The 15,581-nt window shown below is 44.0% G+C and overlaps 1 protein-coding gene and 1 pseudogene across 1 annotated transcript in view; one reads left to right on the top strand and one right to left on the bottom strand.

Annotated features, from left to right (window-relative positions):
- The window catches only part of Ccdc170 (coiled-coil domain containing 170), a 141,712-nt gene that overhangs the window by 100,411 nt on the left and 25,720 nt on the right, over nucleotides 1-15,581 (bottom strand). The window contains exons 2-4 of the mRNA XM_023706237.1: nucleotides 9,045-9,173; nucleotides 7,677-7,933; nucleotides 1,362-1,506 (exon numbers count right to left, since the gene is read on the bottom strand). Coding sequence (XP_023562005.1) covers nucleotides 1,362-1,506; nucleotides 7,677-7,933; nucleotides 9,045-9,173 — 531 coding nt within the window. The remainder of the gene's footprint in view (nucleotides 1-1,361; nucleotides 1,507-7,676; nucleotides 7,934-9,044; nucleotides 9,174-15,581) is intronic.
- Nucleotides 9,682-10,841, top strand: LOC101590705 (annotated as a pseudogene).

Here is a 15,581-nt window from a genome sequence, read left to right as displayed (position 1 = left end):
TACAGCAATTAATCACTAAGAAGAATATATGCAGTGTATTATTTGTTGAAACTATACTTCCAATTTGATTCGCAACTGTCTCATTGCTATCTGTTTGTCAATAAAGCTTTGGAAAAAAAAAAGAAAAAAAAAAAAAAGAAAATAAAATCTTCTTGCAGCTTGTAGAGCACCTGAGGGAACTGATTAGCAGAGGCCTGAAAGACAGTTTTTTAAGAGCAGCCCCAGGAGGGACTGCAGGTGTGGCTCAGGGGTGGAGCACTTGTTCAGCTGTGCGGGAGGCCCTGGGCTTGATCCCCAGCACTGGGGGGAAAAGTGAAAGATTGTTTTGTCTTTTCTTTTTTCGAGACCAGGCTGGCCATAAACTTTTGACCCTCCTGTCTCAGCCTCCCTAGAGTGGAGATTACAGGTGGAGGCCGTGGTGTCCCAACAATGACTTTGTAAAATGAGCAAAAATGCCAGACGCATTCAAATCTTTCCATAGGCCCTAATGGATCACCGGGGGCTAAGGGAGTTATTCAGTCCATTTCATTAACTTTCATTTTAATGATAATCACCATTAAAATAGGATTTTTAATATTTGGCTTTAATGTAAACTTTTAAAAGTACTTTAGAACTAATCTTAACTTTATAGCCAGTAAATATAATTGACACATGCCTGGTGTGTGTGTGTGTGTGTGTGTGTGTGTGTGTGTGTGTGTGTGTGACTAAAAGGAAAAAAACTGCCCTAAAACATGTCATTGAGATGAATACTTAATTATATTTGACAACCTGAGTATATTTTAGACAAAATAACTCTTTTTGGAGAGTAACTGATCTCAAATAATACTAGGAAGTGACAGGTTATGGCCCTTGTATGAATTGATGAATAATTTGGTGGTCATCTAATACGGCTGACGCCTGTAAAACAACAGCTTATCTTCCCAGAGACCACCTCCCTGCTTCTTCTCCAACTCAGCCCAGGATGCAAGCTCCTTTCACCTTTCCCGCCACCTCAAGGAAGGCCCCAGTCAGCTCCTCAGGTCTGTCTAAACATCCCCCTCAAGCCCCAGCCCTGGAAAAAGGCCATAAAAGCCTCAGCCTCCCTTTGTTCAGATAAAGAGAATTCCTTATGTTCCCTTTATAATAAAGCCTCTCTCCCTTTTTCCTTCTGCCTGCTTCTCTGCTGTGACACCATTGAAAACCTATCAGGAACAATCTTAAATTGCATCTCTCCAAAATGATACGATTGGCCTCAGGCTAATTGATTAGTGCTCCACTTGGGCCCCTGTCCTGGTCTCCGGCCACCGCCGACCCCAACGCCCCTCTGTGGCCCCATCAGCATGAGCCTGTGGCTATGGTCCTTTTACTATGCATACAAACACCTTTAGAATGAGCTCTGCCTCTGACGCCTCCTGGTCCTTCCCGTCTGGGTCCAGGCAATCCCAAAGCTGAGTTAGAAGTTCCGAGTGCTTCCTGCAGTTCTCCGAGACTTGCTTCTTCCTCTCCTCGCTTTCCTCTGCACACTTTCTACAAGGCAGTAACAGATGAGTCAGGGTTTGACACCAAACACGCACTGCTCAGGAAACTAACACAGAACCCTACACTCTATCCTCGTGGTATCCCACACCTAGCAACGGGAGAGGAGACAGATTCTTTACCTGGTAGAGCGAGGGGCAGCTCCAGGTCCTGTGCACAGTCACAGCCCACACAGCTGAGACTCACATGGGGAAGGAGAGTCCCACTGTTTCAGTTCTAGAGGACCAAGCTCCCCTCACCGTTGAGACCTTACCCAGTGATCCGTGAAGCTCCTGGCTCCTGGCCAAGTGTCCCTATGGTACAATACACAGAAGACACGGATGTTCCCACCTCAGGGAAGGAGGGGTGTTTCCCCACCAGCAGAAACCATCATTGGTTCTCACACACCCCATATCCTTAAAGAGTCCTGGAAATGCTAGCCGAGGAAAAACCAAGATTTTTTGTTGTTGTTGTTCTGAATATTTTATTTTAAATCTCAGGTTTGTTGAAATACTGGAAACTGTTTTCAGTACTTTAAATGTTAAAGATTAGGAGATCATCAAAAAAATGGACATAATTTAAAGGTAATTAGAATGATTTCAGTAATTTGGAATCATTTTTTTCAGTACTGTAGATAATAAACATGATTATTGCTTTGCCTTTTGACCATGTTGAGTGTTTACTGCAGTTCTTTTCACTCTGTTCAAAAATTAACAAAGCCCATAATTGCATAGACTCATAAGCTTATCATATTTCCATTTAGTAAAAAGCATAACAAGCCCAGTGTAGAGGGGTACATCTGGGGTTCCAGCTATGATGGAGGCTGAGGCAGGAGGATCGCTAGTCCAAGGCTGACTGAGCTCACTTAGCAAAATGCAATAAAAAAGGAAGATAATGTAGCTCAGTGGTAGAGTTCGTGCCTAGCATGCAACGAGGCCCTGGGTTCAAATCCCAATGCTTAAGGTTTTTTTAAGTACAATAATACAGGACTAATATTAATATATTTATGTTCCCTTGTCCACTGCTCAAGAAAGGTCACATTTTTTTGCCTTTTGGGTTCATGAAAGATACAGTTAATGCTATAGTTCTATCTAATTTATAGATATTATTGACCCCCTACTCTACCGCCAAGATTTCAGTCTTTCTCATTGCCAAGGTGTCTGTTAAACTATGTCCACACCTACTCACATGTCACCTATATTATTCTTCTCGTTGCTGGGACAAATACCCGAAACTCGAGCTTAGGGAAAGAAAGGTTTATTTAGCTCACAGTTACTGGAGGTTGCATAGTTTAAAGCAGATTAAATTACATAGCAAGACCTCGAGACACCGCTGTCCCATGTTACAGGGTCGGAAGACAGGCTGGGGCGCTGCCCTGTCCAGGAAGATCCGCTCCAGACCTCTAGGAAAGGCCACCAGGCCTGGGGGGAGGAGTAGGGAGGCCATGCTGTGTCATGGTTCGCACCTCTCTGGCCCCGCCCTCAAGCCCCGCCCCTCAAGCCCCGCCCGGTCCTCTGGCCCCACCCCTCGAGCCACCTGTTGGTCCTCAAGCAGCTACAGCCCCATGATCTACCTGAGGCTTTGGGGGGACAACTACATACAAACTATAACATCACCTGACTCAGCGAAGCTGCAGGAACCAACCCTAGACACAATCATCTCAGTGTGAAAAGATAAGGGCTTGTGAGTATTCCTGACAACTTGCCTTATAATAAATTTTTAATGGAACAAACCTAAGTGTATATAGGAAACAGTGAAGGAATTGCTTAAATTAATTATTTCATAAATGAAATATAATGGGCCATTAAAAATTATAAACTGAAAATATCTACAACATATTTTTCAGTAAAAATAGTACAATACATAATGACATTTGGGCTAAATGATCTAAAAATCTGTTTCAAAATGTTCATTATAGCTTTTCTATGGTAAGGTTGTGGGTCATTTTAAAGTCCCTCTGGACAATTTATTGTATTTAAAAATTCACAATAAGTATGTATCATGTTCATTTCTCATTTCTTTGGCAAAGACTGGCTGGGTACCTACTATGCAGCAGGCCTCACTAAAGGTGCTAAGCAAGCAACAGCAAACCAGACCTATAAAACCCTCGTGCTCATGGACTCGTGCTCTAGCTGGAAAGATGAATGTGACAGTTATCCTCGACTGTTAATTTGATTGACTTGAGAGACAACTTGAGAGATTATTAAAGTGCACTTCCGGTATATTTGGTGGGTCATAAGGACTTGTCCTTGGGACCCATCTGGCCCCTGGTCCTTCCCTCACTGCTCTTCCTGTGCCCTCTACTTCCTCCACGCCATGAGTTCTGTAGCCTTCCTGTGCCAAACCCTTCCCCATGATGTCCCTGTCTTGGAAATAGTTGCCCGTGATCTGCAACTTCTGAAACTGTGAGCCAGAATATACCCTTTGTTCATAAAGTTGTGAGTATTGAATATTCTATCTCAGCCATGGGCAACTTGACCAATACAATGGGTACTGATCAATATGTTAATACATGTACCTCATACAGTATGCTATAAAATGACTAAAAAGATTTAAAAGAAAAAGGGGTAAGACATATTAAGGGGTAAAAATTTAGCTGTGGCTTTCTGAAGGGCCTCAGAAGGAAGGTGTTCTGAGTGAAAATCTAAAGGAAGCAGGGAAATTGTACAATATCTGGGAAAAAGCCTTTCAGGAAGAGGGACCAGCAGGTACAAAGATTTTGTGGTTCAAGAAGCACCAAAGAAGCTAGTTATCTGGAATGAACAAAGTAAGGGAGAGAAAGTAATAAAACCAGATTAGGAGGAACCGTTTAGGTCATGGAAATCCACATGCTTTACACTAAGTGAGAACAGAGGTCACTGGAGGGCTCTGATCTAAGATTAGCATGATTAAGTGTGTTTCTTAACAGGGTTGCTCTGGCTATATGGGGTACAGGCAAAAGCAAGAAAAGCACTGCTATGCACTAAATGTTTCTGTCACCCCAGAACCCAGATGTTGAAACCTTAATCCCCAAGGTGGCAATGTCTGTAGCTGGGGCCTTTGAGAGCTGATTAAGTGATGAGGGTGGAGCCTTCATGAGCGAGGTGGGTGCCCTTTTAGGAAGAAACATGAAGGAGGTGATCTCTCTCCACCAAGGGAAGATACAAGAAGCCATGCATTTGCACACCAGGAAGTGGCTCCTGCCAGGAAACACATCCGCCAGTGCCTTGGTCTTGGACTTTCCTGTAAACTATAAGGAATAAATATCTACTGTTTAAGCCACTCAGTCTATGGTATTTTTCATAGTAGTCCAAAAGGACCAAGGCAAATTTGTCACTAAAATTCAAAACAAATACTTATTGTGATAATCTAGATGAGAAATGATCATGGCCATGGGGTAACAATGCATAACAGCCAAAAATTAGATTTAATTTGAAGATACGTATGATTGATTACATTTGATAACCAAGCATTAGTATGAAAAGAAAAGAGAACCAAAACTTATAGCAAAAAATTTTACCTGATCAAAAGAACAGAAGATTTATCATTAAAGGAGCTAAGGGAACACATAGGAGGATTTAGTGGGAACACCAGGGGCTAAATTTATAATTTACAGAGATGCTTGCTAATAATTACATGGAAATGTCCACTAGGCAGTAAGATTTATAGACTTGAGTTCTGGAAAGAGGCCTACACTAGATAAGAGAATTGTGAATGTCAACTGCATTCTGATAACTTTTTTTAAAAAATGTATGTAGTTGTTGCAGGGTCTTACTACAGAGCTCAGACTTGTGAGCCTCCTTATTTCAGCATCCCCAGCACTGGGATTACGGGCATACACCACTACGCCTGGACTCTAGCTGGCTCAGCCCGCCCTGGGGGCAGTGCTGTTGCAGGCAGCCGAGTGAGATAAAAGTATTATAGGCAGTCAGACAGTCTCAAAGGAGATAACACAGAAGACAAGATACCTTACAACTGTGGGAAGGACAGACGCTCCTGCTGTGAGCCAGACCTAAAGACCAAAGAGCAAACAAATGCTGGTCTCCTTAAAGATTAGCATCCGGGATTGATCATCACCCTGAGGAAGCCAGGAAGAATCATTAAGCCGACTACTACTGGATGGCTACCAGACAAGGTCCTGTTCTACATTCATGCCTGCTTGCTACATGACTCCCTTCCCCATTTGGTCCTGTACTTAATCAGTTTTACCTGAGTAATGGTGCTTGTAATTGGTTGACCATAGTTTTGTCAGCCACCCCACATGCACCTAAGTGAGTTCCCATTTTCTCCACCTTAGCCCAGCATGGTTTTGCCCTATAAAAATAACCTGGAAGAGACAGCTTCCTGGGCAACCCGCTCAGGCCCCCCTTCTGTCCCTCTCAGACAGAAGCTTTCTTTCCCAATAAATATTCTACTCTCAACCTCCGTTTGTTCCTAAAATTCATTCTTCGGTTTTAGAGAACACAAACTCATCTAGGTCAGGTCAGGAATTTCACTTCCCCTATGTCAGTGCCAGTGATCAAACCACAATTCCTGTGCTTCCACACTCCCTGTGCTTGCCTAAGCTTGCCTTAGCAGGCACTTTAGTCTGCTGAGCTATCTCGCCAGCCTCAGATCACTCTGAAAGCCATGAGACTAAATGACATAAAAAGAGAAGAGATTCAAAGACCTGGACTTGAGCCAGTCTCTTCTGCTTTGTGTCTGGATGTTCCCGCAAAGCCTCACACACTTTTAGATAGGGCTTTTGCAGAGGTAGCTGAATCTAGAGTTTATGATTGGCTCACAGTTCAATGCTGAGATTCAGGGTGGGTGACTGCTACATCGGTCCTCTGATCCAGGCCTAGTCCCTGTAGACTGCACATGATAAAAGCAGAAGAAGGAGACTTGTTCCCTCCCCTGCATCATTTTTGCTGTCTTCCACCATCCTGAACTGCTGCCCTCTGCCATAGGCCACCTTGCCTTGGAGCCAGCCAGCAAGAGACTGAAGCCCCCACAAACTGTGAGCTAAATAAACCTTTGCCCCTTTCACTTTGGCTGTTGGGTATTTTTTGTCTCAGCATGGAGAAAAGTATAAATAAATAAATAAATAAATAAAATAAAAATAAAAAAGGAGAAAAGTAACTGAGACCCAGTCCGATAATTAGAAGCTGAAAGAATGAGAAAAACTGTAGAAGAAACTAGCTAGACATGGAGGACATAGACTGGTCATGCACCATGACCTGGAAACCAACGAAAGCAAGTGGTGCAAGAAGGGAGATCACCATGCCTGACGCAGCCGGCCGTCAGGTAGGGGAGGCTGGCCACGTATCTGGCACTGTGCTGCACTGGTGACCTCAGTAAGCTGCTCTCACAGAGCCCAAAAGAGAGAGAGCAAAGAAACTGGAGAGAGGGAGCTCATACATACGTTTGAGGAGAGCAGGAGGGCAGGCACCAGGAAGGCTGGTTTATCATTTTTTAAGATGGGATAAATAAGCTGGGAGTGGTGGCACAGCCCTGGAATCCCAGCACTTGAGAGGCTGAAGCAGGAGGGTCATTGCAAGTTCAAGAGCAGCCTGGGATACAAAGTGAGCTCAAGGCCAGCCTCAACTGCATAGCAAGACCCTGCCTCAAAAAAGACCAAACAAAAGACGGGAGGGATAAGTAAAATAAAGTACATATTAAGAGAGATAGTTAAGTCATACATAGAATTCTTAATATATATCTGAGGACCTGTCAGTTCTGAATTTTGTCTCCATACTCGTCCTTCATCAGAATTAAGTAGGAAAGCCTGGGCTCCATGAATTTCTACCTGAAGTGGCAGTAAACCCGATGAGGAAGGTTCAGCGTGCCCTGACTTTCAAGTATTTTTATAACTAACTTCTGAATAAATGCATCCCTCGGAGGGCTGCCCTGTCACTAGAGCATTAAACCTCTACTTAGAGGAAATCCTCAAATTATGCATGTAATATGCACTTGCAGCCCTAATCCATAGACGCAACCACACTTGGGACAATTCTGTGTGCTGAGATGCCCACTGTTGCAGGGAAATGAGGTCGGGGGAAGTTCTCAAGACTCCAAAGGTATTTGAGATTAATGGGGTTTTTTCCAGCTTGACTTTTACGGCCACATGATGCAAATCAGAGTGTGTGCAAAGACGAATCTTGCACACTGCATAAGCTGGCATAACTGCCAACAAACAGAGAAACACATTGCACTATCCTTACTGTAATTTCTCCTCCAGCTCTGCAATTTTCCTCATTAATTCTTGGTTCTCCTTGATTGCTGAGCGCGCCGTGACTTCTGTTCTGATTTTTGAAGTGGCAAGAGCTGCTGCTTCCTCTTTGAGTTCCTGAACTCTGTCTCTCAGTGAGGAGAGAAGAGACGATTTCCTGGCAATGTTTTCTTTGCAGCTCTCCATTTCAGCCTTCAGCTCTTGACAGCAAACTTCTTTAGAAAGCATCTTGGAACGGAGGTCTTGAAGCTAGCAGGAGAGAAGTGTAATAAAGGGGGGAAGGAATTTAACAATGGGCTATTTGGGATACTTTTAAGAAATTCAAAACCAGAATTTAAAGTCTTAACTTTTATTCATGCCATAAGCCAACTTTATTTTTCTTTTTGAATATTTGTGTGCATTACCAAAGAGGAAATTTTGCCTTAAGAGTGGGCTTTACGTTCTGTCTTTTTCAAAACCAATTGAGCAATGTCTCGGGGTGATTTGGTCTCATCCAGGCAATATTTGTGGTGGGTACTACAGAAAGCCATGAAGTATTTTGCAGTGCTAACGCATTTTCTATATCAGCGCTGCTGCTTATAAACAGTGATTCAAGGAAGCCAAAAGCCACACTCTGAGTTCTTGGCCACCACTGTTTCCCAAGGAAATACAAACTACTCAGTATTTTACTATATTTCTATAGACCATAATTGTGGGTGGTCTTATCCAAAAAAGATAATATTCAGATTTCTGGGAAAAATAAAAGAGCAAAGGAAAATCCCTTACAGCATTTATCCAAAGGAAACATTGTGATTTTTGTAAGTTCTGTGGCCATTACATCTTTGGGGTCATCACTCAGTGGGGTCCTCACAACTTCCACGACATTCCAAGTTACCTTCCGGGCCAGCTGAGGCACCTGGTCCCATGGCCCTGTGAGCACAGTAAGTCTAGGGAGACTCGGGAGACTCCATCCAGGTCTGATCTAGCCCAAGGGAGCTGGAGCACAAACATCGCACTACAATTTCCTCAGCCAGCCTGGGTTCCCACCTAACAACTCCCAACGGCAAGTGATCCTCATTCAGGAAGATTTTCCCAGAGAATCTGGAAGTCTCCCAAGCCCATTCAGCCTCAACCCAAAGTCTTCAGCTGTCCCCAGGTCACTCAGAGCTGCAGAACTTCCCTGAGGCCAAAAAATACAGGCCATATCCCCTTGCTTTTAGCAGGAATTTGAGAAAACATGCACACAAGAGGATAGGTATAAACTTGCCCAAACTGGGTCCCACAGTCCCATTTAGAACCCACCCCACCCCACCACCACCCACATCACCCTATAAGATGCTAGAAAGAACCATTTTTGAGCAGTGAAGATAGGCGCTCTTACCTCAGACCGAGCACATTCGAATTTGACCAAAGTTGCTGCAAGTTCACTTCCAACATTTTCAGCCACATTCCGGTAGTGGTTTAATTGTTCCCGAGTGACTGGGGCTTCCAAGAGATGATCATAGATTTCCTGGCAGAGTCCCCGTAAAAGACAAAAATACAAAGGAAGTTAAATATACCTTTCTGTGCAGCTGCGCAAAAACTGAAAAAGTTTTGTGTTTCAGATATGTTGGAAATGCTACCCAGAAATGTCTTGGGTTCACATCATTCCAGTCTTGTTCTCAAATTTCAAAGAGCCAGGAGGAAGTGAAGAAACTACTAATGCAGCTCCTCAGTGTGGTAGTGACATCTGGCATTTAAGAAGTGGCCTTTGGCCACCTGGGCAGCACAGCAAGACTCCATCTATTATGAGAACAATAGGGGGCTAAAAGTATTGCTCAAGGGAGGAGAACATGAGAGAGAACCTGAATTCAGTCCCCAGCACTGAAGAAAAATAAAGGGAAGAGGATGAGAAGGGAAGAAAGGAAGGGAGAGAGGGAGGGAGAGGGAGGGAAGAAGGAGAGAGGTTGATCTTTACTACTTAAAATATTCTCTTGAGTGGCGGCTGAGGGAGTAGCTGACTGGCAAGCTTACTAGGGTACTTGACCAACTAGTGGCACGGGCCTGTTGCCGAACCAGAGAAGGGTAGCAAGAACCACTTGGCAGCAATGTCAGCAGAAGTAGAGACTTCTGAAGGGGTAGATGAGTTGGAGAGAAAGAACCTTGTGGCCCCAGACAAGGAAAACTATATCAGAATGCCTGACCTATCTGAGCTCCTGAAGGAAGAGACCAAGGAAGCACATGACTGGGCAGAAAATACCCAGTTTGTCAAGGACTTTTTGAAAGGCAACATTAAGAAGGAACTATTTAAGCTGGCCACAACTGCACTTTACTTCACATACTCGGCCCTTGAGGAGGAAATGGACCAAAACAAGGACCATTCAGCTTTTGCCCCCTTGTACTTCCCTATGGAGCTGCACCGGAAGGAGGTACTGATGAAGGATATGGAATATTTCTTTGGTGAAAACTGGGAGCAGCAGATGATGTGCTCTGAGGCTACCCAGAAGTATGTGGAATGGATCCACTATGTGGGTCAAAATGAGCCAGAGTTGCTTGTGGCCCATGCATATACCCGCTATATGGGAAACCTTAAAAGGGGACAGGTGCTAAAGAAAGTGACCCAGTGGGCCTTAAAGCTCCCCAGCACAGGGAAGGGACCCAGTTCTACCAGTTTGAGAATGTGGACAATGCCCAGCAGTTCAAGCAGTTCTACCTGGCCAGGATGAATGCCCTGGATCTGAGCCTGAAGACCAAAGAGAAGATCGTGGAGGAAGCTAACAAGGCCTTTGAGTACAACATGCAGATATTTGATGAACTGGACCAGGCTGGCTCCATGCTGGCCAGAGACACCCTGGAAGATGGCTTCCCTGTACATGATGGAAAGGGAGACATCCTTAAATGCCCCTTCTATACTGCTCAACAAGACAAAGGTGCCCTGGGAGGCAACAAGTGCCCTTTCCGGACAGCCATGAGTGTACTGAGGAAGCCCAGCCTCCAGTTAATTCTGGCTGCCAGTGTGGCCCTGGCTGCTGGACTCTTTGCCTGGTACTACATGTGAAGGACCTGTCATTGCCATGCTGGCACCCTCCTCCCAAGTGACCATTCTGCCCGTCCCTACCTCCACTTCTTGACTACCACCTCAGGTGACTTTTAAAATGCTGGGCTTGAAAAAACAAGCAGCCAATAAAAAAGCCAGATGCTAAAATAAATAAATAAATAAATTAAATAAAATTCTCTTTACATAACTCAGATGCTATCTGACCTTTGCCCAGAACCTGAAGGAACAAAGAACAAGACAATTTTCATTGTCCTGTCTCCAGGCTGTGACAATGTCCCGTGTGTTCAGCAGAGATCAACTGTAAAAGGCAATCTCCCTTCGCAGCAACTCCATCAGCCTTTTACACAACCTCACCCTCTGTCCTGGGGCCTTAGAGGACATTCACAGAAGCCAAGAGATGAGACAGTAGAGGTCAGGGAATGCCCCACTCCCACACAAGGGACCAGCCATCAGCTGCGCTGCTGGCCACTAGTGCAGAAATGTGGGCCCAACAGGGTGTGGTGATGTGTGCCTGTGATCCCTGCGTGATTTGGGAGGCTGAAGAAAGAGAAGCGCTGTGAGTTCAAGGCCAGCCTAAATAAATAAATAAATAAACAGACAGACAGACAGATAAATATGGATTCCAGCCTATCAAAATAATTCCAGTTTTTCAAGATAAGGCATATATCCAGAATTTCTGAAGAAAATTTTCCTAGCTTTTGAAGTTTGACAATGAAACCATTTCCTAAACCCATGAGCCGAATGAACCTACATGCAGAACAGACATGGTGCAGATTGTAGTCACTACATGTGACCTCTGTCCTCCCCTTGCCTTGTGAACTGCCTTCAAGAACTTTTCCTCAGCCTGGACAGAGCCCACATCCACCTCTGTGACAGTTCCAATCCTGTGGTCTTTGTGAAAGACACATGAGAGAAATATTGGTTTTTGAAGAACTGTGAAAGACATTGTATGAAGGAGAATTTCCTGAAATACTTCTCAGGGGACAAAGCAGTAACACCACAGTGACTACGAGAGACTGCTCACCTGTCAGTGGCTACTGTGTGAAACTCTCAGGAGCACCCGACAACAAGCACTGCACTCCACAAATGCCAGACGAGACCTTCTGGGTGCTGAACAACGAGTGGCCAGTGTTTGCCAATCACTCACGTCTAAGGGAGATGTGTACTCCAGGGGAGAAAGCCTGACAAGCTTAATGAAGGCATTTACCACAGAGCCATGCCCATACAGTCCACCTCAGGAGTCACGGAGGCTTTTCCACTTCAACTGCCACAGCCACATTTCCTAAGTGAGGCTTGTAATGATATGAGACAGAAGCCTGATATCCCCAAGGAGCAAAGAGCAAGAAACAGGGCCCAAGGAGACCTGTAGTCTCTTGTAAATTCTGGCAATCTGTGATACAAGGCCACAGGTAACAGCCTTTCCAGGAGATGCCCTGTCTGTTCTCTGATCCTTCACCTGGGATGTTATCAGCTGGCATTGTGTGAACTTAGAGTTTGGTGAATGCCAGAAAGCAATAGAGATAAAAGTTTGTATTCACAAAATTACTTATGTACATTCCCTAGCCTGTTTGTAGCCTTTAGTAAATGTGAGAAGATTCAATGACTCAAGACTCACTTAGAGAGTGGTACTAAGCTCCTGAGACCTCTGAGGCTATATTAATCCAGTCTGACTGTGTTTCTTTCAGCTCTGACTGATAACATACAACAGAGGCCACATAAGCATACTGGTTACTTGGGAGTGTTTCAGCGATCATATCCAGAGCCCACCATTTTATGAAGCCCAACAAGTGCCTGTAATCCTGGCACCTAGGCTGAGACAGGAGAATCCTGGAAAGTTCAAGGTCAGCCTTGAGTAAGAGCCTGTCTCAAAAAAAAAAAAAAAAGTAAAATAAGTTCCCCAAAGGTTATGATGGCTTCTTTCAATCACATCTTTTTTCTAGGAAATGATGTAATAACATCATTATTTTATATCTGATTCTAATGAAAAATACTTACCTGTTGAATATATCATCAATAGCCAGACAAGACAATTGAGAAATGGCCCCTGGCTTCATGAAGTGAACTTTACTACAGTCCAGTGCAGAACAGCAGCCAAATCATTAGCATTTTCAAGTGTTCTTGGTGGATAAAGCTGATATTAAATTATATGACTGGGGTGTAGTTCAGTGGGCAGAGCATGGTTACCATGTGTGAGGTTCTGGGTTCGATACTCAGCACCACAGATAAAATATATAAACAAGTGTAAATACCCTCTGACCCAGAAACTTACTGTCCAATGACCTCCCCTGAAAGATATACATATGTAAGGATACACACCATTCTGTAATTAGTAACAGCAAAATAAAAAAGATGGGGTTACAACGTCAATTCCTGTTGACAGAGCATCACTAAATAAAGCCATTTCCAACCTATGCAGCAGGAAGTGTGACATAGATAATTATTCTAGGGTCCAAGATATATCACTGAATGAAAGTGAAAAATTATAGGCCTATAGTGCCACCCTTATCTTTTTCCTATCTTTATAAAATACACATGGGGCAACAGTGTCACTCTATATATGGTATTTCCTATATACATAGTTAGAAAGAAAAAAGGCCTAACAGAATCCACATTGCCCCAAAACTTACCCACCTTGGGTGTAACAGGGAGCGCTGGCATCGAGGCCAGGGCAGGGGAACAATGGTTTAATTTTTTTTCCAAAAAGCATGTATTTATATATTATTTGTACAATTAAATACAATTTTAGAGATAAAATACTGAAAATAATGATAACTGTAGTTATCTTTTCGTTATAGGGCTAGATTTTATTTTCTTTATTGTGGTGGATCGCCAACTGGTGGTCAACCTATGACACCCAGCTGTAACACGCAGCTTGGCGCTGGGTGTGCAGGGCCCACCTCAGGATTGCTTCCCACAGCATAAGAAGCAGAACTGGAGGGGAAGAAGAGTAGAGGCTGTTGGGAGCTGTTAGGGAAGCTGTTAAGGAAGCTGTGGGTTCTCTTGGAGGAGCTTGTCATGCTGGCTTTCCTGACGAGCTCAGCTGTTCTCATCATCAAAGGAGCTTGGGACCTTGTTGTCCCTGAGGATGGCTACAGTTCCCTGTAGGGAGCTCTGGTCCTCACGTGGAGCATCGCTTCCTGGCTCTGGAGGGGAAGATGGTGCACCGCCCATTCTCCTGAAGGAGTTTGTCGAGCTGGCTTTCCTGACAGGAGCTTGGCTGCTCTTGTCTCAGAGGAGCTTGGGACCTCACTGTTGCTAAGGGTGGCTGTGGTAATTTTCAGGAGAGCTCTGGTTCTTACTTTGAGTGTTGCTTCCTGCCTCCAGTGCAGAGCCCTCAGCCTCTGGCACAGATCCTCCTTCCTGCTGGCATAGACTTTCTAGCTTCCACCACTGGCCTTTGGGTCTTCCCAGTGCAGATCCGTGAAGGAGGAATGCACGAGACATTGTCATGGCTCTAGGCCTCCAGCTGGACTCGTGAGGGCATAGTAGCGGGCTCTAGGTCTTAAGCTGGACTCATGCTGGACCTTGCCGTGGGATCCAGACCCTCGGGTGGATTATTTGGTCTTTAGTATATGTACAGATTTCCTGCACTGTCTTGTAATTGACTTTTTGAATGACTATTATAAAATAAGTATATTAATTGTGTATCCTGTATGCTGTTCCCCTTTCAAAATCAAAAGCTACATTTATTATAAATTTCCATATTGTCCAAATCCTTTACAGTGACCACATATTACTTTTCTAATCAGAATAACCCCTCTTTTTTGTTTCTGCTTTTGTTTTGTTTTGTTTGTTGCGGGACCAGGGATCAAACTTGGGACCTTGGGGCTGCCAGACAGGCACTTATGCCACTGAACTATCTCCCCGGCCCAACCCCTTCTTAAATTTAAAAGTGAGGGACAGCACAGATAAAAATCCACCAATCCTGGTATATATTCGTGAGGACCACAATGACAAAGAAACAACCATAAGTAACAGGCTGAACACATTGCAGAGCTGACATTTCTGGGGCTCTTCTTAATTAAGCCCTCCTAGAGTTTGTAAAATTTTTTGGAAATTCTTCAACTTTTCCTATAAGTATTAAACAATCTTCACTTTTTTTTTTTTACAAAAGCAAAAGGAAAAAAAACTTTTCTACTCTCTTCAAAATGACAAGATAAGAATGCTTTCATTTGTCCTCACGTGAGGATAATCTAAGTTATTAGGTACCTCTCAGCTAACCCTGAAGCAATTTTATATTAATTTTAGAGAGCCAACTACATATGATTCAATTCTACTGCTGATATTATTATGATAATGATTGAAATTGCCTCACGAGGTGGTTCATAGTCTTTTCAGAATAAAGGATGATTTTGAAGTTCAGTAGCATAAAGCAAAGATGAGCTTATTCATAATTTAGTACACAATACATCCAATTATCTGACCTGTGTGGACAATGTCCCAGACCAGACTTGCTACTATAGTATTTAGTTATCTCATTATCCCATGGGGGAGGGGAGAGATGATGAAGAAAAGGAAGAAAATCACTGCCTGCCTCTGACACACAAAAGCCTCTCAGTCTGTTCCATTCTCTTGTCCCGCAGCTGCTCTTCCCTCCTGCGTTGTGCAGATGCATGACCACAGGCTCCCCCTGTAGAATGTTCCTCCCTGGCTCCTTCTTTCTCCTCCCCTCCCTTCCCCTCTCTCTGCGCATTTCCAGCGCTGCCCACTGTCCAGTCCCCTCTGAGGGCCTCTCACCTCTCACCCAACTTCTTCATCCCAAGTACAGTTTCTTCCTGAATTTGCATTGAGTAAATTGTCCCAGAAACTGTATCTCTTCTGTCTAATCTCTCCTGCCATGTGACGGTTCTGACTGTTCATTTCTGCTCCCCACTTGGAAGA

The sequence above is a fragment of the Octodon degus genome, unplaced genomic scaffold, assembly GCF_000260255.1.
Source record: "Octodon degus isolate 3935 unplaced genomic scaffold, OctDeg1.0 scaffold00246, whole genome shotgun sequence".
NCBI classification, from domain to species: domain Eukaryota; kingdom Metazoa; phylum Chordata; class Mammalia; order Rodentia; family Octodontidae; genus Octodon; species Octodon degus.
The sequence above is the reverse complement of the archived record's forward strand: the minus strand, read 5'-3'. Positions and strand labels throughout refer to the sequence as shown.